This window comes from Talpa occidentalis, unplaced genomic scaffold (genome assembly GCF_014898055.3).
Source record: "Talpa occidentalis isolate TD23 unplaced genomic scaffold, MPIMG_talOcc4v2.1 talOcc4.7, whole genome shotgun sequence".
Classification (NCBI taxonomy): domain Eukaryota; kingdom Metazoa; phylum Chordata; class Mammalia; order Eulipotyphla; family Talpidae; genus Talpa; species Talpa occidentalis.
In genome coordinates, this window is record NW_023605083.1 from 122,998,713 (window position 1) to 123,025,634 (window position 26,922).

Here is a 26,922-nt window from a genome sequence, read left to right on the forward strand (position 1 = left end):
CCGTCCAGCTTCAGCCTGAATAGGAAGTCTTCCTTATTCCTAATTTCGGTGTCTGTGGCTGAAACTTTCCGACACAGAACTCCACCCAAACTACTTTCTACTTTTAGCTCAACCCGGGCAAATTTCCTTAAATAGCACCGCGCCTTTGACCCCGCCCACAACCCCCCACCGGGTTGGTCCGAATTCTCCCGGGTTAGTTCAATCCTTGGGATTTTTCCTAGTTGATTGGCGGAGCAATGGGAAATCCTTTTACTTTTCTGATTGGTCGCGCGCGGCAGTGGGGCGGGGCATGTGGGCGTGTCTCGCCGGGACGCAGAAAGCTGTGATTGGATGATGAACCCGGCATTTGTAGAGCTTCGTGCCGTCGCCTAGGTCGCGAGGGGCGGGTCCCCTCCCCCACACTCATATTGTCCTTCACATTGGCCCGAATTGTCGTCACTCACGGAGCTTTGAGCTCATTGGTGCAAAAGCTCCAAGAGGCGGAAGGTGATTGGTTGGTTGCTGATCCCGCCCCGCGTCGGTCGCCATTTTGCAGTGGGGACCCGAAATCTAAAGGCAGCAGTGTCGGTTTCTCGGCTCCGCGCGGCGACAGGTGAGCGCAGTCGGCGGGGAAAGGGCAGCGGCGCTCGGGGCCTGTCTGGATTTCCGCGCCGATGGCGGGCGGGGAGCTGGAGAGCTGCGAGGGACCTGCGAGGAGGGCTTGGGCTCCCTGTCGCTCGTTCGCCCTCTGTGGGGTCGGGGCTGCGGGGATCTGAGAGGTTGGCGGCCGCCGCGGGCCCTCGGTGCTCCCGCGGGCGCGCAGGTTGGGGGGAGCGCCCGGACCCCGGGATCAAGGGGCACTCGGGGGCCTCCCGGGGAGCCCGCGTGCCCCTGTTTCCTCGGTGCCCTGGAGGTCCGGTCGCTCTTCCCCCGAAGGGCAGCTGGTGTTGGAGGCAGGAGGTCTCGAGAGGGCCCGGGCGGGCGGCCTCTTCCCCAGAGGGTCTCCGCGGGGTCCGGGGCCCGGGCTGTGCGCAGGCGGAGGGAGGGGAGCAGGCCCCCGGCCCCAGGAGGCGACCTGTGTGCGCTTGGGGGAGGGATCGGGCACCAGCTTTCGCCTCAGAGGGCGTCTGAGCGGGAAGTACCTTCTTTCCCCCAGCAAGTTCCTACGGCCTTTCTCATCTCCGCTCTTTGTCTTTTTTCCCCTCGGAAACAAAGACCAGGAATTTCTAGTTTTGTCGCCTAGCGAGATTTCGAGGGCTGCAGTGTACCGGGTTTTTATATACTCTCTGCCCGGGCCTTCTAGGAATGATTCAAGCTGTAGCTCCTTTATGTGCAGGATAAACGCGGCGCCCTTTCTCTGTCTGAGAAGGAAGCGGTGTGCTTGGACGTCATCCATGCTGTTTACCTACTGTGGGTAACTCGAATGTCAGAGCTGGGGCCCCAGGAATTTGTGACTCTCCCTTCTGAGGTCACTGGGGTCCAGATGAATGGGAGCTTAGTGGTTCTGGTTGCATTTTCCTCCTGCTCTGCCCAGGAGTAAAGTTTTCCTTTGGTGAGTAGTTTAAAAGGCAAATTGTAGTCCCTGGAACAAGGATATTTGTCTTTTTCTTTCTGAAGAATCTTTGTAGTTTTCCTGGAGTTTGATTAGCGGCCTGAAGTACTACTTCTGTCTTTTATTCAAATGTCAAGCTTATGCTTCAGAAAGGCTAATCTGTTAAAAGACTGTAAATCTCTGCAAAGCTAGTCTGTCTTTACATTGGTTCCCATTATAGACGCTCTAATACAACTCTACAGAGTGTGTATGAGATATTGAACATCTATGTTGTTAGAAGTCAAGAGTCATTAACCTTTTGCGGTTAATAACTGGGAGAAGAGCATAAGGAAAGCTTGACTGGTAATCATTTCATTGTATCTTTATTATGTATGTTTATATCTGTATGTAAACTATATTCAATAACATTTTTTTAAAGATTTACTTATGCATATAAGAATTGGGGTACAGGCCAGAGGTGCAGAGGATTCGCCAGAGACAGAGTGGGGAACACAATAGGCAGATTGGCTGAAATACACTAGAGGGGAGCAAGGGGGGAGTCAGGAGAGGTCTGCTGCACCATGTGGGTCACCTCCCTAGTGCAGTGGCTGAGGATAGCTTCCTAGTGCTGCGTCTTAACCCCTTGCGCCACCAGGGAGACCCAAATAGAAATTTTTTTTAATTGGTTGGGAGTAAGGTGATGTTCAAAACTGGTGCTATGTACAGTATCTTCTCAACTCATTGCCTAGTTAATTTCTCTGTTAGCAGGGCTGTTTCCTAATGCTCTATTTCCTCTGAAATTTTTTTGGTTCTTTCTGGTTGTTTTTGTCTGCTAGCCAAAGGCAACTACTAAATTGCTAAGCAATATTGATACTTAACCTGTGTTAAGGACTTTGCTTCACATTGTAAAATAAGCTGGTTCTCTGCTTCGTAAGTTCTCAATTCCAGAGAATTTAGCTGTTTGTTGCGGCATTGCTTCCAGGCTTAGAGTGACTGAATCCTGCCCCCATAGCGGTCGCATAGAGAGTGTGCTTCTGTCCATCCCGCCTGGACGCTGCAGTGGAAAAGAGAATTTTCTGCCAAGGCACCACAAGGCTTAGTTGAATTTCCCTTTGAAAACAAGCCACACTATTCCTCATTGGTTAAAATGTTCTTAAAGTGTTTAAATTTTACTAGGAACCATGTCAAATAGAGATATCTATGTTGTTTATTTCTGCAAAGAACAATGACTTGACTGCCTTTGTTTTCATTCAGGTAACAATTCATTTACGATGGGGAACGTCTTTGAAAAACTGTTTAAAAGTCTATTTGGCAAAAAAGAGATGCGGATTCTTATGGTGGGTTTGGACGCAGCTGGAAAAACCACTATCTTGTATAAATTGAAGCTGGGAGAGATTGTGACGACCATCCCTACAATAGGTACGTTAAGACCTATAGTGAGACCTATAGTTTCGTGTGTCATATTTTTACATACTTCTTACATTATTGAATATTTCTCTTGTCTTCCCCAAGAACATAAATCTTTGGAGTCCAAAATCAGGTAACATGATTTCGCAACTATTCTTTGGCATCTTTAGCACACTGCTAGGTTGTAGGAGAGTCATATGAACCCATTTAGGTTGAGCAAATTTAACCCTATCTGTTTGGCAGAAAAGAAAAAGCTAGTAATGATGGAAACAGTGAGGGTGGCTATGCTCACCATTCCCCTCCTTTAGCATGTGTCCCTGCCTGAGTCCGGGAGCTGGGAATCTGCTGTTGCCTCCCAGGTCAGTCTCCATTCTGAGTGGAATCATCTCCTCACAGCAAGTATTCTCCTGGTGTTTAAAGATACAGCGTGATTACATTTTTTACTTTTCACTTTGGTTCAAGCCAGAACTGGTGTCCAATTGAAAAATATGATTTGTTCAATGCAAGGGGACAGTCTGACAGTGTAGTTATGTGAACCAAAATAGGCTATTTAAGCATTTTGCAAAGGCAGTTTTGACAGAGCTTAATCTTTGTTTTGACAGAGCTTAATCTTTACCTTATGACCGGCCTCTGGATCCAAACTCCTGAGTGAGAAGGACTCCCCAGATGGCATGTGAATGTCAGTGGTGTTCTGAATGTTAGATTAGGCACAGGGACCAAATGACCAATTTCCAATGTGGGCAGGAGCTTCTGAGATTGCAACATTTGAAGAAACAGGAAACCAGATGGAGAAAATGTTCATACCCATAGTTTAAAAAATGTTATTAGTCCAAAGTGAAAATAGTATAATTGCTTGGTTTTCTCCAATTGGAAAAATAATTTACGCCTCTGTGATTTCAGACATGCAGAAAAACATACAATTTTTTAAAAAACGTTCTATTAAGATTTTGGTGAATGTCTATGCATGCTGTTTTCCAGCTTATGCATTGGACAGTTTGTTTGGATCTCACTTATATCATTTCCTCTCTGTGGAATGCTTTCCTGCCTTCTTCCTTAGCTCCTCCCCCTTTATCTAGCTAATGCCAACTCATTCTTTTGTCCCTGTTTAAACATTTCTCAGGGACACTTTTCCTAACCACTTGGATTGGTTTCCCCTTGTTATTAGTTTCCATAGCAACCTGAACTTCTTAGTAACTCGGGGCACATTTGTCATTGCTTGCTCAGTCTCTTCCTCCCAACAGTGTAAATAAGACCAGGAATCTTGTCTGTCTCGTTCACCGCTAAGCCCAGTGAAATGCCTGACTCACATTAGATGCCCAATAAACTCTTGGTGAATGAACTGAATGCCGACCTTGTGGTAGAGTGTTAAACTAATGGGCCCTAGTGGATCGTACCCCTCACAGCCACACCCTTGGGCAGTCTTGTTTCATAGTGATGCTGAGCTTAGCCAGACTTGGCCAAGGGGGCATCAGCAAATGTAATTTGAATATGTGCTTGTGTCTTGGGGCTTGCCCTTCTGGCACATTGCCACAACCTTTTGATGAAGCTCAATGCTCCTCCAGGATAAAAAAGACCACCAGGAGAGAGAGAGGTCCAGCACAGCCCCCGAGGGACTTGATGGTTGAATGGAGCTACCAGAGGAAGCCTAGGCACCCCAGAGAATTTTGGGGGGGAAATCATTGTTCTAAGCCACTAAATTTTGGGCTTAAATAACAAGACCCATACAAAATGACGTCAAATTTTAATAACTGGATAGTATTCCATTTTGTGGCTGTATTTTAAACAATTTTCCATTGATGGATGATTAGAGTATTTGTGATGGTTATTATAAATGGTGCTAAACTAAGCATCTTTAACATTTTTATAAATGTCCCTACCTTTAATCCCTGGAGAAAGGGTTGCTATGTTAAAATTTGTGTGCATTTTAAAATGTGGGTACTCTTTTACTTGACTGTTCCCCAAAAAGGTTGTGTCACCAACTATAAAAAGTGTTCACTTCTCCAGGGAATTTGCCAATCTGACTTCAGATTTATTTTAAGTGAATATATTCGAGTGTTCATTGGCCATTTGTTTTTGTTCTCTGACTTGTTTTTAATATTGGTCAACTTTTTTTATGTTGGGATGTTTATCTGTCTCATTGATTTAAAGCAGATCAGCCTGGTCAGGAACACTTCTTGTCATGTGGTGGTTACACTTTCTAGTTTTTCTTTGAACCTTATTTTTTCTGTGTTTTTCCATAAGGCAGTTTAAAGTTATGAGGTGGTCAAATTTACCTTCCCTTTTCCTCCCCCCCATTTATTACTTTAGGAAATATTTTTAGATTTTCCCCATTCTAAGATCATAAAAATATTCACCAATATTTTCTCCTGCTAATTTTATAGGTTATTTTCACTTAATTTTTAAAAAGTATTTTTTTCGTTTGAAGTTTATTTTTCTATTATGAGTAAGCTAGGGACTTGGTTGTATTTTTCAAATTAGTAGACCAGAGCTGTCTAATAGAACTTGCTGTGATGACGGGAATGTTCTGTCTGTGCTATTTTGTGTAGTAGCCATTAGCCACAAGTGACTGTGGGACTCTTGAAATGTGGCTGGTGTGACTGAAGAGCTGAACTTATAACTGTCTTTAGCTTTTTTTTTTTTTAAACTGTCTTTAGCTTTAATTAAATATCCACATATTGTTTAGACACAGACAGGGTAGACTGATGTCCAGTGCCATCTACTGACAGTATTGTCCATGCTGATTTTATCATGAATAAATATCCCCAAGTACATGCCTCTTTTTCTGGACAACTCCCTACTGTATTCATTTGAATGCGATTATGTCAGGTATTACCAGGCTTTGATAATTTTTTTTTTTTTTTTTTGTGGGACCCTTGCCAGCAGCCGGGGAACAAACCGGCGCTGCAGAGGCTGCGGGCAGCCTTGCAGCCCAGCGCTCAACCACTGCACCACCAGGGGAGGCCCGATAATGTTTTTTAAAATAATTTATAATTCATTTTCAGAGATTTCCTGGTTATGCTTACTTATTTTTCCTCACTAAATTTAAGATCATTTTGCTAAGTTTCCTGCCTTCCCTCTGCTTCCCCATCACTTTCGAATTGGAGTGGCATTAGGTTTATACATTGTTTAGTAAGAATTGAGATTGTGGCAGTGTAATGAGTGGCCCTTTCTAAAATAAGACATGACTAGAACTGAAATTTGGAAAGTGAGTAGGTCCAGACTGTGGCCTTGATTATAGTGTTGGTTGGGATTGGGGTGTGGGAAGCCAAGAAGTTTTTTTTTTTTAATTATTATTATTTTAAATATTTCAATCAAGCATAAATGTATAGAGAAATGATATGACACATTATATAGTTTTGATAGCTTTGATTTTAAAATGGTGAATGGATAATGAGATGAAGAATGGATGCAGGGAAATTAGTTAGGCTGTGTCATTAATTGAGCCTAAAAATAATGGCTTCTTAGGGTGACTAGTAGGTAGATAGGTTGAATTGAGATTTGGTCATGAGATTTCAGGGAGTTAGTGATTTGGAAATGTCAAGACACCTCCCAGGTTTCCAGCTTGCGAAATGAAGTCCGTGAGGCAATGTCTGGTAGAGAAATTGGTTAATGGAATGAAAATCTTAAGTTTTGGTACGTTGCTTTGGAACATCAAAGCAAAGATGGACTATGAGCCTGCAGTGCGGAAGAGATCTGGCTCAGGGTACTGTAAACTTGAGAGCACAAAGATGATTATGAAGCCCCAGGAACAGATGAAATGTGGGTGGAGGTTGGAAAGAGGAGACTGGATGGGACAAGACAGAGTCATGGAAACTTTTACCACTTAACGATCATTAGCTGTGTCTGAGCTCGTCAAGGAGCTTGGGGAAGGTACAGCATAGAATAGAGGGGGAAAAAGGAAAATGAGCAGTAGTGTCAGGAATAACATCAAATTCCCAAAGAACTAAAGATCACGGCGGGGGTGTGTGTGGGGGGATTTCTTGGTGAGACCATCTGGATAACATGGTGAGGCAGAGCTAAGTTGCTCCTGGGTGAGAGGTGACAGTAGGCACAGTGAATGTAGCCAAAAGTCTTAGAGAAGTTTGACTTTAAAAGGAAAAATAGAGGGTGGTAGCTGTGAGGCTGTGTCATCAAGGAAGGTTTTTTGAAAGATGTCAAAGACCGGCATGCTGAGAAGAGAATATTGGAGATATTCAAGGTGATGGGGCGGGCAACAGTGAAAGGTCCCAGAGTGTGCGGAATTGGCATTAGAGAGTTGCTCCCTCTGTTCCAAGCAGGAGGGAGGAGAGTTTGGGTAAAGATGTAGGTAGGTAGATTTTTTTTTTTGAATATCAAAACTGTAGTTCCTGATGGGAACCTAAATTTATTTATTTTTTAATTTATTTTATTTTATATAATTCTTACATCATTTTTCATTTTTGCACAGTGTATGCATTTTCATTTTGGTTGTATCCCCCATACAATTCCCACCCCCTTTATTTTGACCCTAATCCCTCCTCTCCTCCACATACCGCCCCCCCACCCCCGCCACACCCTGGTAGTGTGTCTCTGGTTTATAGTTGCTTATTGGTTTTGATTTTTTCTTTATTATAATTAGTCTTTTTCCTGGTCCCTTATTTAGGTTTTCTAGATTCCTGCTATGAGTGAGACCATCCGGTATTTTTCTTTTTCTTTCTGGCTTATTTCGCTGAGCATGATCCCTTCCAGGTCCATCCATGTTGCTGCAAATTGCATGAGTTTATCTTTTTTTTATTGCTGAGTAATATTCCATTGTGTATATGTACCACATCTTCTTGATCCAGTCATCTATTTTTGGGCATTTGGGTTGTTTCCATAGCTTAGTTATTGTAAATAGTGCTGCTATAAACATAGGGGTGCAGGTGCTCTTTTGAATTAATGTTTCTGTGTCCTTTGGGTAAATTCCCAGGAGTGGAATTGCTGGATCACATGGAAGCTCTATCTTTATAGGTTGAGGGTAGGTAGATTTCTACACAGGTGGGATGTGGAAATCAGTGCTTCTCTTTGTTGTGAGCAACAGGGCTGAGGATATTCTGCTGAGAGAAAGAGAAAGGGGTGCAAGATGGAAGCTGGAGAGAACAGAGAAGGTTTGAAACACCTGTGGTGATGAATGGGCGGGGGGAACCATACAGTGTTTAGTAACTCACAAGCTGTGTTGCATATTAAAAGTACTATCCAAATGTTAGTTGAAATTATTTTGAATTGTTCAGCCAATGAAAGTCTTCATGAAAAATTTCTCCATCTTCCCAATTTAGGTTTCAATGTGGAGACAGTAGAATATAAAAATATCAGCTTCACAGTCTGGGATGTTGGTGGCCAGGACAAAATCAGACCTCTGTGGCGACATTATTTCCAGAACACCCAAGGTAAAGATTATCTGATCTATAGACTTGGAAATATATATATATTAAATGCTTTTATAGATGGATGCTAGAAGCAAAATTTCATTTTTTGGTTAAGAGTTATATGTGCCTTAGATGAAGTTTCAGTTTTTGAAGAATTTGAATTCACTTAAATATTTTAAACCTGTTGAGAATCGCAAAATCATCCCTCTGTAGAGAAGAGATGAGTAATCTTTTTGATAGTCCAAGTGTTCATTAGTCTTGGATTGGCATTTGCCATACTGGCCAAACTATTGCAGTTCTTCATCTATAATAGAACTAGAAAATGTGGGTTTGAATCACACCTCTGCTGTGGAACCTTGGGAAAGTTAAGTAATTATTCTCTGTCTCAATTTCTTCATCTATAAAGTGGAGGTAATCCTGCCTTTATAGGCTAACTATAAATAATGCCTAATTCCCTAGTTGGAACCTGTATTGTCTCTGTTTTTCTGCCAACTTCCCAGTTCAGGCTGGTTTTTCACATTTACATTTTCTTCTTCATCAGTATGTTGTATATAAGAGACTCAATAGAACTTAGTTCTCTATTAAGATACTTAACAATGTGTAGGTTTCACTTGTATAGATTGAAATCAGAACTGTTTATGTGGCTTGTAGTTGATTATATCATCTCAGAGGTATAAAATGATTCATTACTTCACATGTGGAAAGATTTTTCTCTTTGACTGTAGGTTCATTTATTTTAATTTGTTGAAGGCCAATATATTTATCTAGTTAAAAATTCAAAAAGAAATAAGATTATATAGTAAAAACTTACTCTCATTTTACTGACACCTAACTACCCAGTTTCTCTCCCATGGAAAGCCACTTTTATTTCTTATCTATCTAGCCAGAGATATTTCGTACATTTATAAGCAGCTATAGATACATATTTCTCCCTTTGAAAAACAATTCTAGTATACTTTTCATGTCTAAATTTACCCTTTTTCTCAATACAAAAGTATGGTCTGTCTGATGCTACTTGTTTTGCTTCCCAGATAAGGCTCAACATCCAAACAATAGAAATGGAACCTAATATTTATAAACCTTTATTTATATTAGGAATTGCAAAGGGATGATATCCCGGATCACAAAGGATATCTTCAAATTTCTGGATAACCTTGTTTATGTAGTTATGAGCAGAGTCCAGCACTGCTGGAAGCATATGGCTCTTCAGGGTAGGGTGGGGTGGAATATTTGGCATTTTTTTCTCTGCTGCCATCTACCATCTCAACCAAACATTCAGGAGCCGCCAGAGCTCCTATCTGCTGGAATGGTTGCTGGTCAGACAGCTGTTGGATGGATCTGGGAAGCATGGAGGGAAAGGAAAGAGAGTGGTTCACCCCCCGTTTCCCTTCCTCGACATAGTTGTGAAACTCATTGTCAGAAGGAAATGAGGTCATCTGCTTGTTCCAGCCACTGTGGCAGTGGTGGGTCTCCCCAGGCCTCAACCACCTTCGTGCTGGTACAGTGGCCGAGCCTTTCTTCGCCCATCTCTCCCCTCATGCTGCGGTGGCATGCTGAGAGGCTTCTGACCACCCCTACCCCCCGCCTAGAGTTGGGTCCAACTTTTCAGGTGATGGTCCTCACAGCTTCAGACACCTCACTTCAGACACCAGCTGCCAGTTGGGGAGTCCCAGACTACCCTCACTTCTGATTAGCAGCTACAAATTTGGCGTATCCCTCACTTCCCTGGGTTGTGTAATTTGTTAGAAATAGAGCACTTTCCTGACCCAGGTGTCAGGAAAGTGCTCTATTTAAATCACTATCCTTTTGCTATAATATAGCAAAAGGATACAAATGAGCCAGCTAAAGGGAGAAATGTATAGAATGAGATCTGGGCTTCCATTGTCCCCTCTCCTGGGGGCCAGGAAGTGTTACCCTTCCGGCTCACGGGTGTGTGACTCATGCAGAGTATTGCCAAGCAGGGGAGCTGGTCTGAACAACGTTCGGTTTTTATCGGGACTTCCTTACATAGGCATGTGGTAGAAATGAGTGACTGAACACTAGCCTCGCCTTTCCCCTGTTGTTACTGTTAACCCAGTGAAGGGCTGTGAGACTTCTGGAAAAGATAGGTTAGTGGAGTATACAGCAGCCTTCCTAATTTGAGATTATATATCCTTCCATATAGATTGCTTTCAGTGAAACCACACCCAGAAAAGCTGTGAGGACATAAAAACAGCCACTCTGTCTGGGCTCAGATTACTAACATGCTTGTGATTTCCTTTCAGGTCTGATTTTTGTGGTTGACAGTAATGACCGAGAGCGGGTCAACGAGGCCCGAGAAGAACTAACCAGAATGTTAGCAGAAGATGAGCTCAGAGATGCAGTTTTATTGGTTTTTGTAAATAAACAGGTATGCTGTTGGCTCTCTCAGTCCTGGGACGGAAATTGACAGCCTGATTCCTCACTTAAAAATACAGATACTTAAATTAGATGTCTTCTTCCCTCTCTCCAGCCCCTGCAGTACTCTCTCTCTCCACCTGCTTTATAATCTTGATTCACTCACTCAACTACTATTGGTGGAACATCTATTGATACTCAGTTCACATGTTGTTTTAGCCATTGCTGATAGAACCGTGCACAAGACAGGCTAACAGCCCTGTGTTAATAGACTTTCAGGCTAGCAGAGAACCAGTCAGTAAGCTGCGTGTCTGGTAGGAGTGTTGTGGGGGGAAGCAGAACAGAGGAGGGGCGTGGTGGATGTGGGGTAGGGCCAGAGCACCTCTCTGACTACATGACATCTGAGCAGAGTCTTGACGGCCGTGGGAAAGGAGCCCCGCACTTCTGGGGACTGCCAGGCAGCCAGTGCAGCTGGCGCGGGGTTGGGGGGCGGGCAGTGAGGGGTGAGAGGAGCTCAGATCATACAGGGCCTGTCTCGGAGGAGCGAAACCGCAAAAGCAGAGTGAGCAAGGCCCACACGTGGAGCCACCTGCCTTAGCCCTCGGAGCTGAACTAAGCGGAAATACGAGCGCGCCCGAGATGAGCGCCATTCGTGTGACGGTTTCCTTCTACTTTCTCCCCCACGAGCACATTTCCTCACATAACTGAAATCATGCTGCTCTGACAGGGCTGCATCCTGTTGTGTCACTTCAGATTTATCAAAAACATGTTCTCTTGTCATGCAACTCTTGGTAATCGTGATTTTACGTGGTGACGGGTCATCCTTCACACAAACATTGCCCTACTTTTTGGCTCGATGCCAGTCCAGAAGTTCACTAGTGAACACGACGGACTTTCAAAAAGGAAAATAACCAGCTTGTTCTTTTTGATGATAAAAACAGAACATGCTCGTGGTCTCAGTATGCCAGCAGTTCAGAATATCAAGTGAAATATTTCAACCCCACCCCTCAGGGTGAAACATTGTTAAATTTCTTTTCTCTCTTCCCAGAGATAGAACTGTCAATGCCTATTAAAGGCAGTTATCTGATTCTACTCATTTTCCAATCCTCGAGATCATATTCTGTGTTTGCTTTCACAACCAGCTTTTTGGCTCAGCACACCTTTGGTGCCCTTCCATGTCAGCACATCTAGACCTACCTTGTTCTTAAATACTCATTTCTTCCAATTAAGTTTGAGCTTATTCTGTCAGACATGGGTCTAGGCACTTGGGATACCGCGGAGAACCAGATAGTTAGGGATTCTGGCCCCTGCAGAATTTGCCTTCTAGTTAGGGGAGGTGGATAATAATAGACAGGCTCAGTGAGTAAATGGCACCATATAGTAACAGGCAGTAGCGCTGCATTTAAGAGATGACTGAGCAGGACAATGAAGAGGGGCCGTGGGGCTCAGGTCACGAAGGCCTTGCCAACCATCCCAAGGCCCCTGGCTCTTACCCTGAGAGACTGAGATGTTGCGGGACTTGGCTCTCACTCACTGCTGGGCTGGGAATAGACTGGGGAGCAAGAGCAGAAACAGGAGACCAATTAGGAAGTTACTTCAGTAACCCAAGTGAGAAATGTGATGGCAACAGGGTCATTGTGGGGGCAGTGAGAAGTGGTCGGATCCTGAGACTGATGGTGGAGCCAGTAGGATTTCCTGATGTGGAATTGTGAGTGTTGAGAGAAAGGTTAAGTTGAAGGTCTGGGGGCTGAGTAACTAACTGGACGGCTGAGGTAACACTGGGTTGGGGCAGGTTTTGGGGTAGAGAATATTTCATTTTGTAAACACGGCATCATAAGCTGACTTTTGAATACTCTCTTTCAAGGATCTTCCCAATGCGATGAACGCAGCAGAGATAACAGACAAACTTGGCTTACATTCCCTCCGCCAGAGAAACTGGTACATTCAGGCTACTTGTGCCACCAGCGGAGACGGGCTCTACGAAGGCTTGGACTGGCTCTCCAACCAGCTCAAAAACCAGAAGTGATCGGAAGCTCCCCGTTCCCTGTGCATCGTGGCAACTCAGCTGGCCTCTTCTGTGTGCATGTGTGCGTGTGAGGAGCCAAGTGTGGATGTGTGGCTGGGCGTGGGAGCAGCTTTCTCACACCGTGCCTTATACATGCTATAAGAAAACCGGTCTTACATTTAAGCAAAACCAGTGTTACATTTTAAACGCTACCTTCCATTTCAGTCACTTTGATGGTCAGTTTTGCAGTGGAGGGGGGAGTCCCGAAGGCTTACTGATGCACAGCAGCCAGAGTGGTCTTCGAGGGGGAAGGAGATGGTTGGCACCTGGACTGAGTTCATTTGGGCAGTCCCGGACCTGACCTCTGTGTCCTTGGGGTCCAGTTAGACTTGGGTGTCCTTCTGTAAAAAGACAGGGACCGCCCTTCACTCCCGTTCACAGCCAGAGTTAACAACTGACTTTGAAAAGCAAGTGATCGCGAGAAAGAGAAGGTACTTGCTCGCCACTGATCTGGAGTTCAGATGGGAACTTTTCCCTTACGTTACATCCTAGCCTGGACTTCTTGGTTTAACGTGCTTTATTTAAAGGAATCAGTGATCTTTTTCCAAGAGAGTGTAATGACTCCGTAACACTAGATAGCCAGTCCTTCCCTAACAGTACTTCCTCCCCTTACTTGTCTCTTACTTGCCAAATGGAGACCACTGGGGGTAGTGACCAGTGTGAGGCCCTACCTGGGCCCTCTCCGTCAGATGAAGGGTCAGGTGAGGTGACGTCACGTGCGTGTCCTCGCACCACCATCTCGGAGTTCAGGCTCCCGAGACTGCTGCTCCCACTTCTCTGCTCTGTGCTGAATGTTCTCTGCTTGAAGCAGGAGGCTCGCTCCTGGGATGAAATCATCACTGTGTATAGTTACCTTAGTCCCGCTTCCGGTTTTAGGTGGTCCTGCTCCCAGAACCACACACCTGTGAGTTCTGAGAGTTCGTGAGAGAATCAAGAAGTTCATTTTGGGGACGGAATTCCCAGCAACCCCTTGTATTGCCCTCGAGTTGGTGCTAAATTTTGCTATGAAACAATGTCTAGTCTGGACCTTTCACCGTGGCGCTGATTCCCTCTTCTGGATGGCAATAATGTCATGTGTGGAAATATTAATAAAAATGGTCTGAAGACGAGCTCAGCTCGCACGCAATCTGACGCTCCTTTGCCCAGTAACCGAGGCTGCACTCGGACCTGAGCACTTCCTCTAGTCTGTTTACTATTTAAAATTTCTTCTCAGAAAATCTTTATCCAGTTACAGAGGGAGGGAAGATAAGGTAAATTTAACCCAAACCTTCTTAGTGATAACAATGAAGTTGATTTAACTAGGAAGAAATTTCCTACTGTGATTAATGTGGGGTGTAAATGTTTCCCTTTAAAATGCTGACTTTAAAGAATGTTCATTGCAATACTGGCAGCCAAGTCCAGATTTGATTTTTAAACATGGAATAATTATGGAAAATAATTCAATTGTACGTCTCAGTTGGCATGGACGGTGTCTTTCACTCTGTATTTATGCTCAGTGTGCGTGCCTGGTGCTGTGCTGGGCCGTGCTGACCTGTTGATTGGTTGGACAATAAAGAACTTGCTTTGGAAGGAGGGAAGGCTGGCCATGGGCTTCTCAGTGTCTTGAACTACTTTAAAATCCCTCTCCCCTCAGCAGACTTTCTGTTGAAAGCTCTTGGGGCGCTTGTGCAACAGACAACCACGTAGGCCGTCCCCTGCCTGTGCCCAAGCAGCCTGCTGTTCCTCACACATCCAGCTTGGCAGTCTATGATTGTGGAGCTGGAGGGGTGGGGTCAATGGGGGCGTGCGCATCTGTGTGGTGACTGAGCACAGACCTGGGTCCTGAAAGTCATGGTCACGTTGCAGCTGTGTTCCTCGCTAGCGCTGCCTCAGCCCAGTCACTTAGCTTCCATATTCTGAGCCTCTTTGCTTAACCGTTAAGTGAGCAAAATAGCTACCTCGTAGGGATGTGAGAATTAAATGTCTCAGATCTCTCTAGACCTTGCTCTGGCGTTTCCCTGAGGATTTTTTTTTTTTTTTAAATTTATACAAGCACTGGGTACAGTCAGAAGCGCGGGAGGGTGAGAGGCTTCACCAGAGCCAGAGTGGAGAACAGAACAGGCAGATTGACGAAGTACACTGCTGAGGGGAGCAGCGGGCGGCAGGAGAAGTCTGCGTGTCGTGTAGGACCCTCACCTGGCGGCCGGGGATCAAACGGGCACTGCAGAGGCTGCGGGCAGCTTTGCAGTCCAGCGCTCAACCCCTGCGCCACCAGGGAAGGCCCTCCCTGGGGATTCTTGATACGGATCAACATCACAGGCGGATCAACATTACAGGCGTGGGATGGGATGGGGTGGGGAGACACTGGTCCTTTCTTGCTCTGTTCACCTTCCAACTGGCTGAAGGCCCCGTCCTGTCCTAACCATGCTAAGTGCCAATACGGCCAGCTGATGTGCTTTTGTTTCAAAAAGCACATGGCTGTGTGCCACCTTCTTTCCGCCTCCCAGCCTCATCCTGTGGTTTTTAGTATATTCATAGTTGTACAACCACCATTATTGGTTGCTTTTCATCCCCCTAAAGAGAAATCCTGGATTCATTAGCATCCCCTCTCCATTCCTCTTTTCCCTTCTTTCTGCTTCTATGGATTTGCCTGTTCTGCCCCGGTGGGAGACGGGAGCTCCTGCTCTGGAAAATGCTGGCGTACTGCTGGCCTGGCCATAGCTTCAGTCCCTAGTTACAGATGAAGCAGAGCCCCAGGGAAGAGACTGCCCTGTGGTCAGGCAGCTCAAATTGATTACCTTGAGGGAAAGGCACTCTAAGAAAGCACTCTCTCTCCAAATCCTGCAGGGGAGCAGGGGGGAAGTGGCACGCCCAGTCACCCCCTTGGAGGGGCAAGGGCTCAATCTGGAATTGAAGCCAAGGCCTGCATTAGAGCTCACTCATGAATGGCTGAAATCGGTTGGCCTCTTGTTTTCTTGCTTGAAAATGGAAGTTTTCAGGCTCACTTGAAAGTACAGCTTTGTGATTGCCTGAAATAGGGGGTATTGTGAGTCATTTCTGTATATTGAGTGTCATGTCATCTGATCTAGTTGAGATGATGCCTTCACAGGACTGGACAGCTGCATGTGAGTTGCTTAGGTGCCTTTGCTAAAGTTTCATACTTCACATGAAGTGACACCTGGGAGTGACCTGCATCCTTGGTCAGAGGGTGTCTGATAACCCTTGTCAAATGGCCTGCAGAAAATCTGACCATGTGTTCCGGAGATTTTTTTCTTTTGAAATTGTTGACAATTTCAACAATTCACCCTTCCTTGGTAGCACCTTTATTGAGGTCTAATTCATATACAAGGCAGCAACCCTGGGCCTCCCCAGTGGCGCAGCGGTTGAGCGCTGGGTTGCGAAGCTGCCCGCAGCCTCTGCAGGGCGTTTTCGATCCCCGGCCGCTCCCCGGCCACCGGAGGAGGGTCCCACACGGCACGCCTCTCCTGCCACCGGCTGCTCCCCTCAGCAGTGTACTTCGGTCCTTCTGCCTGCTCTGCTCCCCACTCTGGCTCTGATGAATTCTCTCACCCTCCCGCGCCTCTGATGGTACCCAGTGCTTGTAGAAATAAATAAATAAATAAATAAATCTTAAAAACAAAAATTAAAAAAAAAAAAAAAAAAGGACAGCAACCCTGCTTATATAATCAAGCGTCGTTTGTCTGCTTACAGATAAGTGCAACATCACCACAGTCAATTCAAGAGCATGTCCATCATGCCAAAGAGAAACCTAGTACCGGCTCCCCAGTACCACGTCCCTCACATCCCAGGCCTAGACAGCCACTAACCACCGACCTTTCCATCTATAGATTTGGTGGGGACGCTGCTTTTTCACCAACCTTGGTCTCTAAGGGCACAACGTTAAGGACTTCTTTTGTTAATTCTTATTCATCTAAGCTGCTTCTTTTACTCTAAGGCATGGCATGGAATGCTATGACCGCACAGGCACCAATGGACAACTGAGTTGGTGCCCTTAGGTGTCTTGTCCACTGAGCTCCGGATTTGACCAGGAAATAGCTGACGGCAGCTTATTGCCACTAGGTGGTGCTGCCGCTCCATCCCACTGAGCTGCAGCCCTTGCCAGCTGAGGCCACTGGCTCCCCAGTGTAGGAGACCCAGGCAAGTAATGCAGGAGATGGGGTCTAGAGCCAGAGACATGCCTGTAAGAGCAGGACAAGCGCATCTAGAGCGGAGGATTTGAGAGTGCCAATAATAGTAAAGGCAGCAGCAGTATTAGCGTCATCACGGCCACTAGTTGAGCATTCAGAGACCCATCTGTGTGCTTTACACATCACCTCTCACCTTCACACCCGGCAAAGTCCATTTTTTTTTTATCTGTTTGCAAAGGGGGAAACCAAGATTCAAGAAAGCGGCGTGCCAGAGGTTACATGGTAATAATTCAAAGGCAGATCTGAGGCACCCAGGCCCCAGAGCCTTCCAGTCCACATCACTGCCTTGGGCCTGTGCTCAAGACTAGACTTTGGTCACCAGAGGCTGGCAGAAGGAAGTCCAGGAGAGAACCCGGGGAGTGCTAGATCTTGGGACATAGGGTTGCACAGAGAAGTGCCAGCCATGAGTACACCACAGCCAAGGGAGACCTGAACCTCTTGTCCACTGCTTAGAATATTCTTTGGGAAACAGAATCGATCACCACAGTGATCACCGGGGTACCACTGTATACATTTACTGAGCCCAGGAGCTTGCTTGCAATGGGTGAATTGTATGGAGTGTAAATTATACCTCAGCAAAGCTGTATGAAATGAGTAATCAGGAAACCAATAGCAATGAGGATGTCGCCATATCAGCAGGCCTCAGCAATGCTGTAGGCACTTTGAGAAGAGATAGGGAGTAGCACCCCAAAGAAGAAAGGTAATGGCTATCCAGCCGGAGCTTGAATGCTTTCAGCGCCAGGGAACTCACTACCTCACAAAGCAGCCCATTCCAGCTTGGGATAACTCTAATCTTAGAAAGTTGACTGCTTTTGCAACATGAATGGAGCTAGAAGGGATCCTGCTCAGTGAAATAAGTCAGAAAGAAAAAGAAAAATACCAGATGGTCTCACTCATAGCAGGAATTTAGAAAATCTAAGTAAGAGACCAGGAAAAAGACTAATCAATACAGAATAAAAATCGAAATCAACAAGCAACTATAAACCAGAGACACACTACGGGGTGAGGGGGAGGGGGGAGAGGAGTGAGGAAAGGAAGGACTAGAGTCAAAATAAGGGTGGGGGTGCAATTGCATGGGGAATATAACCAAAATGAAAATACATACATTGTGCAAAGATGAAAAAAGATGTAAGAATTATATAAAATAAAATATTTAAATAAAAAAAAAAGAAAGTTGACTGCTTTTGCTTGTCCTTATTCTGCTGTGCAAAGTAACCCTCTTTGCTTTCCCATATAACATCTCTGAGCCCTTAAGGACATTGCATTTACCCCAAGTCCTTATTACCTGTACAGACCCCATCCCCAGAGTTTTTCATTCAAGTTTTTCATTCAGCCTCTCCCATTCTCCTGGTAGCTCTCAGTCTCATTTGCTCTCTTTGCATCTTTCTTAAAGTGCAGGGTCAGAGTGAGCTCCACATTCTGCAGATGCAGGCCCACCACTGTGGTTAGCAGCACGGGTCCTAGGTCTCTGGGTTCAAATCATCTCTCCATACAGCTGTGAGACCATGGTTAAAAGTACCAACCCTTCTGATCCTCGGTATCTCCATCTGAGTTGTTGTGAGGATTGTGCTGACCCTCGCCTCCACCTGTCTAACCCCACTAGGTGGCTTGGCCTGGCTTGGTGGCCATTAGGGCAAGAGCGAGCATTCCACACTGCAAGCTGCCTGGACGGCTAATAATACATTAGTCCTCAGTAGGGGTCTGCCACCTTCACCTTCCAGCCTTCCCTCCAGGGAGCTCTGGTTCCCAGTAGAAGGGGTGAGACTAAGAGAGACAGGGGACACAAAACATCTCTGATGTGCCTGACTCAGATACCCAAGAAGTATTTGACTTACAAGTAACTCCCTTTCTCCCTTTCGACATTTTTAAAGCATTCAAACATACCAAGCTAAAAGGAGTAGAGAAACGCTTCGCCTCATTGCAACACTTGTCACATCTGCTCTATATCGCTTTCTCTCTCCAGACTTCTTTGGCTGAAACATTTGGAAATAACCTGCAGATATCACGACGCTTCACCCCCAAGAACTTCAGCAGGACACTCCTAAGCGCGAGGACATTGTAAACATCCACACAAATTATGTTCACACCCAAGAAAATCTGTAGTAATTTCCTAACACCATCTAATTTCCAGTCCATACTCGAATTTCAGCCCAATTGTCTTCTACAGCAGTTTTCCCCCAAACCAGGATCCAGTCAAGTTTTTCCGATAATGTATCATTAATTGATACATCTAGAATTGTCTCCCCACCGATTTTTTTTTTCTCATGGCATTTTTTCTTCTTACTCTCACTCTTCGTACACTGCACAAATCCCTCCCCAAACTACCTCTGAGGCAGGACTAACAGATCACATATTGCTTCACCCCAGCATTACTGTTATTCCAGGCCTGTCTTACTACAATTCATCCACTTGGGGAAGAGGCTCCCAAACTGGGACAACCTGGGGTGGGTCTCCCCAGCCCAGCCTTCCCCAGGTCCACGGCCCGTGTGGCTGAATCCAATTTGATGATCTGCTCACCCTTCCTGATATTCTGATATCGCCCTCAGTTTATTAACTCCGCATATTAAATTTCTACTAAATCCTACATGCAAAACAGACCTCTCACCCTGCCGGTACAATAGACATCCTTTTGGATAAAAACTATACAAGCCATATAATGAAGTCACTTGTGTGAACACAGTTCAGAACTGACAAGCAGTAAACACTCACCTTGGGGCCCAAACACGTCCTCCATCCTGGGTGTAGCCTCCAGGTTGAGTTGCGTTTGGGGAACCACTTCAAAGTAGTGAAACACACTGAGCTTCTGACCATTTCTGACATGCTGCTCTCTCTTCTCGAAATGAGGGGAAGCCAGGCTGCTTTTAGGAAGCAAATGGATGACATTTGTCTCTGTTAATTTCATCTAAGCTCTGGCCCATCATCCCATCTTGTCACATCATTTTGAATCTTAGATTTTTGTCGTTGTTTGTCTGAGTTCTCTCCCCAAGACTTGCTTCCTGAAAATTCGACACGATGGCTCCTAAGTCGTCATCTGAATCAATAAGAAATATCAAACAAAACTGGGACACGCCTTCAAAAGCCTCCTGCATTTGTTTCATCAGTGTGACAAGTGTGGATGGAGCAGCTCCCAGGGCTGTGTCGTGGCACTGGCAGGTTGTGCAGCTACTTACAGTCACCTACAGTTTGGCTAATCATCCTTGAACCCTACCCTTGTTGATCTTGCCCACCAGGAATTCTAAGATTCTGTTAGGTGTTTTGTGAAGATCGAGTCTACAATATGCAGAGCAGCACCTTCAGGGAGCCTTCTACCCACAGTGGAATGAGGTTGATTTGCCCGATCAGCCTGAGTGAGCCACGCTGCCCACTAATCACACCTGCCATCTTATACGGCTCAGAACCTTCTGACCACGACCATCTAAGGTCAGGACCCACCGTCTCTCAAACGGGCAGCATCAGCCCAGCTCCAGTATTTCCCCACACCCTGCAGTTCCTGATTTCTCAAGTTTACCAGTAGGGTTTCTGCAATCACACTGGAAAGTTCTCGGTTACACTTAGCTGGAATCAAGAGTTGAGCTCCCGCGAAGCAGCAGGACTCGCATAAGTGCTACATTTCCTCTCTTGGGTCCCAGTTGGTTCATCTTCAGCCTCTCAGGTTGAAGATCATTCTCTTTAGTAAAGGAAACAGAAGGAAATGAGGAGAAAGGATGTTTTTTTTTTTTGTTCTTCAGTCTTTTGTTAATATCACATCATCCAGCTCAAACATTGCGTCTTCTCTTCCTTGATTTCTTTGCCTTGAAAATACCTTAGCTTTTAAAGACTGTCTTTATTACATTTATATTACAAACGCTCACCATCCTGGGATTCAGTAATGATAATAATGGCACCTGATATTTATTGGTTACTGTTGTGCCAGCAAGCACAGGAAGGTTCTCCACCAATTCCAGCAGACAGATAAAGGAGAGTTCTGGAGCCCTCAGTGGCTTTTTCAGGCTTTAATGCTCTTTCGGTGCCCATTGTCGTGGGGCAAACCCGCAGGCTGGCAAGGCAGGGAGGCTGGGGGGCCAGGAGGCTGGCAGGTCTCCCAGCCTCCGGCAAATCTTTACTCTTTCTTTTTGGGCTCTCTCTGGCGTTCTCTCATGGTCTCTTCTGCTCATAGCCATCCCTCATCCTCTCTTAACTGCCCCTCCATCACCATTTCTGTAGCCGTCCTTATCTCACCCTTACAGCCTCAGCCTCCAGGCGCAGGTGTGCCCACTTACGCATGCCCACACCACGCTCCAGGTATCCACCATCAGGCATGCGTGCCCCGCCCCATGCTCCCAAGCACCTCCTGCAGTCCAGCCCCAGTTGACAGCCACAGAAAGCCTGACCAGTTCACTTACCCTACAGCTACTAACACCCGTTCTCCGCACTGTGCTAAATGTCTTACACTTCTTCAACTCATCAGTAAACATTTCTGAAACTATCCATTCTTATCAAAAATCTGTTGTTTTTCTCATGCAAGTCCTCTTAAAATCTGAGCTTCGCCATGAGCTCCAGGTGTAGCCACTTGTGTTTCTTTTCAAGCTTTCCCTGGATAGGTGGGTCCAGCCACTAAAGCAGAGGAGTCTTGCCTTCCACACCTGCAGGGAAAGTTCCCTGGGGCTTGGTTTCATGACATGACCTTGACTCAGGGTGACTGATGTGAGAGAAGAAAAATGAAAAATTAACCAAAGAATGAAGCAAAAGGTAGACAGGTGGGCTGAGCGGCAGCTTGGGGGTTCAGTGTGCAGGAGGCCAAAGACTGAAGACTGGGCAGCCTGATTGGACCAGGAAATGGGAGGAGGCAGTCACTCCAGATGGAGGTTGTAACAGTGTGAATCCATCCTTGAGGGTTTCTTGTGTGTCTACTTGACTGGGCTAAAGTTGCCCCGATAATAACACAGTACTTCCAGGTATGCCCATGAGGGTGTTTCCGAAAGAGATTAGCATTTGATGCAGCAGACTGGGTAAACAAGAACCCTCCACTCACTATAGGTGCACGTCATCCTGTTCAATGCCCCTTACCCCAAAAGTACAAAATAGTGCTGGAGGGGCAGGTTCTGCTTTTTTTCTTGAGCTGGGACATCCATCTCTCCTGCCTCTCTGCTTCATGGGCCTTGGATTTCAAGTCTTATAACAGCACCCAAACCTCCTCCCTTTCCCTCCCTGAGCCCAAGCTCCTTTCTCAAGCCTTTGGCCTTAGACTGAATGATGCCACCAGTTTTCCTGGTTCTCCAGCTTGCAGAGAGCAGGTAGTCTATATCACATCTCAGCCTCCATAATCATAGGAGCCAATTCCCATAATAAATCTCTCCTGCCTCACTGTAATTCCTGTTGGTGCCAATGCCCTGGAGAAACCCAATAATACATCACTATTTCTATTTTCACCAACGAGGGCCAGCAGTGAGTCCAGAGAAGCAGCTCTCTCCCTTACCCCCTCAACCTGCTGAGGACAAGCAGGTTAAGACCTCACAGGACGCTCAACTTTGAACAGAATGAATCTTTTTAACAATTTCTTGAGATCTAAATTTACTCATCCCTCTGGATGTGCCTCTGTTCCATTTTGTGATTTGCATTAAAAAAAAAAAAAAGAAAGAAAGATGTGGGCCTCCTCTGGTGGCACAGGCGGTTGAGCGCAGCACTGTGAAGCTGTCCGCAGCCTCTGCAGTGCCGGTTCGATCCCAGTGGGCCTGCGAGGGTCCCACATGGCGGCAGACCGCTCCTGTCGTGCCTGCTGCTCTCCTCAGCAATGTATTTCGTCAGACTACCTGTTCTGTTCCCCTCTCTGTCTCTGGTGAATCCTCTCACCCTCCTGCACATCTGGCCTGTACCCCGGTTCTTATGTAAACAAATAAATAAATCTTTAAAAAAAAAATGTACTCCCCAGCTCCCCCACCCCCATGCTGTCATATCTTTAAGACTATCCTGTTTTTTTTTTTTTTTTTTTTTTTTTTTTTTTTTTCAAAATCTCCTCTAGGGCTTAGCACCAGGTAGGCAGTCAACAACTATTTGGTGAGCAAATGAATGAAATCGAAGTTCTCCTTTTGCTCTTCTGACTGAAGAAGGGTAGAGAAGAGTCCTGAAGCAGGACTTTCTCCCTTAACCAATCCTGGGAATGCCCTACCACGTGTGCACGCTCAGATCTGGGGTGTTCCAGACACCTGCTTTCACACCAAGACTGCGCAATATGTTACTGGTTCATCTGACCAAAGACTCCAGAAGAGACCCCAAAGGAGCCAGTATTTCTCTTGCAGGGCCCCCACTCAAAACAAAGGCGGTAAGGACGAGCATGCAGTAGGCAGTTAGTAATGACTTGTTGACTGATTAGGCAGCATAAATATGCAAAAGTGGTAAATTAGAAAGAAAGAGAGCTGAATGTTAGATAATCAAATAGCAAAGTTATGGGAGCTGTAGCCCACACCTCAGCAGGCCTTGCGTGGGGGGAGGGATTTTTGACTAGCCAGGCAGATCTGCCTTCTAATTAGGCTTCCATCAGGACTCTATTGCAACTAGCTCGGGATATTATAGCAGTTATTTTCTATTTTGGGGCCAAACTCCTGGGAGATTTAAGTTGGGTTGGAAAAGAAGGTTGTCCCAGGAATAAATAAATTTACTGTAGGTCATTTGTGAAGGAGTGACTCCACATGTGGCTAATGGGCCATTAACCAGCAGTGTAAACCTGATTGGGTGGCCTTCATTCTGACACTGAAACAAGAGCTCAAAAGTTTGGATGGCTGATAGTGGAGCATGGCTCAGAAATTAAAGCCTTCAAATTTCTGAAAAACTGGTGAATTCAGGTCTCCCTGGTGGCGCAAGGGGTTGAGACTCAACCTATAAAGCTGTCTGCAGCCACTGCAGCACGAGTTTGATCCCCAGCCAGGGAGCTATAGACCCTCTGGCACAGCAGACCTCTCCTGTCTCACCCGCTGCTCCCCTCAGCAGTATTTCAGTAGATTCGCCTGTTCTGCTCCCCACTCTGTCTTTGATGGATTCTCTCACCCTCCACACCACTGGCCTGTGACCCGGTTCTTGTATGCATAAATAAACAAATCTTAAAAAAAAAAACAAAAACTGGTAAATTCAGAGTTTCCCGTTAGGGTAGGTGGCCTTGGCCTCCAAGTTCTGGCTGACAGGCTCGCTGCTGAGATGGCACCGAGGGGAGTAAAAAACAATGTTCTCAATTATGCTGCCAGTTATTGAGATGTTTAAAAAACCCCTCACCCTCCTCGACAGTTTCCGCTAAGCAGCTCAATTTTCTGTTTTAATCTGCTGACAGGCCAGGGAGGATGGACACTCTGGGGATGTCTGCTCTCCCTGGCTGGGGTGGGGAGGACTCAGGGAGGCCGAGGGTCCTGGTGTGACCCACACAAACCACAAATCCTGGCTCTTTGGCATCCTCAACCAGCAGCTTTTCGCTTCATCTTCCACCCTCCATGCTCCTCCTCTCACGGATTTGATGGGTGAGATGACTATAGAGCAGGGAAATTTTTGTCAAAGCGCCTAGGCTGGAATCCTGCCTGGCTGTACTGAGAGCTAGTTGGGTGAGCCTAGCTTTCTGGGACCCCCGTTTCTTTATGAATGGGTGCCATCACATCCGCTGAATCACTCAGAAAGTCGCCGGGAAGGGGTCCTGCTATGTGACTGCTCTAAGGTTTAAAGAACCATTTCCTGCTGGTTTTGTAGCCAATGTCATCGCCAGCTTCCCAGATGGCCAGCACTTGGGGACGAGCACCTGCAACCTCTGCACGGTGCAGGGCTGCCTGCAGATGGCGCTGTGGCCAGGAGAATGGTGTCAGGGATAAATAAGCACCTGAGCATTCTGAAATGGTCAGTCCAGCCTGGGTTGCATTTCCATACATCTGGGTATGTGCCCCCCCGAAGGTCCTCCATGTCAGCCTTGGGTTCTCATAGCGACCCTATAAACCAGCGACCCTCTCCTTCTTTGAGGCCTTCTCTAGTGGATGGGGCAGTGGGTCTCACCCTCCTCCTCAGCCCAGTACCCTCTTACCTGGCCATGCCTAAGTGTGGGATGCTTTGACCCACCTCCCCAATCCAAGCCACCCAATTCCCTTTGACCCTATGAGTATCTGCAGTAGGTGGTATGTGCACCCCTCAATCCCTTTGGGGTGCCTTAGCATTTCGATGACGCCCCCAGGCTCCCTCTGTGACAGAGGCCACCATCTCTACTTTTATAAGCATCCTGGTTTTGACTTTGTTTCCATCCAGATGAAACTAGGCAATCTGAGAAAGTCTCCATGCCAATGCTAAAGAGGAGGGCCCCAAGCCGGGAAGACAAAGGCCTGCCTGTGGCTCCAGGTGAAGGGCTGGGCCCAGCTCAACACGACCAGGCAAGGTTAGACCCCACCACGTGGCACCCGTGTGACCAGGGGCCTGATCGGAAGGAACACCCTAGTCTCCTTCCCTTGCCTGCAAAGGGAAGAGAATGATACCTACCCTCTAGGATGTGCCGGTGAAGGCTGAGCAGGGTGAGTCACACACCGCACCTGGCACTCGGTTATAGTCACATGGTGTTGACTGCTGTTCACTGAGGTGCAGAGGTGATGGATGGGAGGTATCAGACCAAGGAGAAGACAAGGATGGCCATTGAGGGAGACACGTGGGTGAGGGGGTGACAGTGGGTTCAAGAGAGGAAGTTTTTTGATAACCCTTGAAAGTCCCGCTGCAAAGCTGTTCTCATTCTGCTGACCCCCAGGTGGCCCCGTTGTTGGGATGTGGGATGGAGTGGAGTGAGCTGAACACCTGGCAGCTGTTTTTGCAGCAGCAATAGATGGCACCAGAGGCTTCGGGGCCAGATTCCTTTGAGCCACAGCTGACCGTAGAGACTACCACAAGCCCTATCAGCAGGTGCGGGTCTCCAGACACCCAGGGCAGAGCCTGCGCTCAGCCATCACCAGGAAGCCAGGCCTCCTCCTGCGCGTTGCCCCCAGCCAGTGGTCCTGTCTGTCCCCCAGGGACATGCTCTCCTCTGTGTCCCGATAAGATGTCCTCCTGTGGGCCTTGTCACATGGCTCAGTCACAAGCACAACGTCTGTGACCAGATTGCCTGGGCCCACGCCCAGCGCCTGCACTAGCCTGTGACCTTGGGCAAGTCACTTAGCCCCACTTTGCCTCAACCTGGACTACAAAATGCAGCTGTTCCGAGGATCTTGAGTGAGAGTGAGCAAGGTCCTGCAGTGAGCCCGGATCTGGCTTGCCTTCCACGGGCATGATCTGGGGCTGTTGTGTGCCTGGTGCCCCAACATCGTGACTCTCCCTCCCGTTCTTGTTAAAATCTGTCAGCGAGGCCTGTAGGAAGCACCTGCCATATGCCAGGCACTGGCAGGGGGAGGGTGTTGGGAGCCCAGTTGTGGAATATGCAACGAGCCCTGCCCAGGATTCTCCAAGGCCCCACAGCTTGTCAGAGCGGCAGACTCCACGCTGCGGATGCTCTTACCTTTGCTGCGAGGGAGCCAGTCCCCAGGGCCCTGAAGGCTGAGTCTGTCTCTCTCTGTGTGTGTATGTGGAGCGGGGCCTCCTTTCTTCCTGAGACAGGGGCAGCAGAGGTGAGAGTCTGGTTGGGAGTGATTGGGGCTGGGGCTGACAGCGCACCTGTCAAATCCAGGAGCTGCTCTTCCAAGGAGAGTGCGCCTCCGTGCTGCTAATGACCGAGCCGTCACTCACAGGACACCATGGAGTCACGCAGGACCAGACACTGCCGTCTCTCTCTGGACAGGGTGACAGATGTGATGTGAGCTCGGAGAATGCTGAAGGGAGGAGAACTGGCATGCCCTCCCCACAAATCATACCAAAAATAGTCTTCTCACTCACCTCAGTGCCTTTGCACCGGCTGTTCTCTCTGCCGAGCCTGCCCTTCCCATCTGACAGCGGCTCGTGGTGTATCTTTAAAGGTGCAGTTCCCCGGTCACTTCCTCTGGGACGCCATCTTCAGTGTTCCAGAATAAAAGGAAACCCTACCTCTTCCATGCTGCGCTG

At 46.9% G+C, this 26,922-nt stretch overlaps 1 protein-coding gene across 3 annotated transcripts; it reads left to right on the forward strand.

Annotated features, from left to right (window-relative positions):
• Window positions 1-525: 525 nt before the first annotated feature.
• LOC119231779 (ADP-ribosylation factor 2) lies at window positions 526-14,330 on the forward strand. 3 transcript variants are annotated; one of them, XM_037493546.2, is made up of 5 exons: window positions 526-592; window positions 2,765-2,929; window positions 8,191-8,301; window positions 10,545-10,669; window positions 12,521-14,330. In XM_037493546.2, the coding sequence occupies exons 2-5, from the start codon at window positions 2,782-2,784 to the stop codon at window positions 12,680-12,682; spliced, it is 546 nt and encodes a 181-aa protein (XP_037349443.1). In that variant the 5' UTR covers window positions 526-592; window positions 2,765-2,781; the 3' UTR covers window positions 12,683-14,330. The 3 variants fall into 3 exon arrangements, with proteins under 3 accessions (XP_037349443.1, XP_054545060.1, XP_054545059.1); XM_054689085.1 differs by lacking the exon at window positions 526-592 and adding an exon at window positions 726-758; XM_054689084.1 differs by lacking the exon at window positions 526-592 and adding an exon at window positions 1,169-1,873.
• The last annotated feature ends 12,592 nt before the right edge of the window (window positions 14,331-26,922 follow it).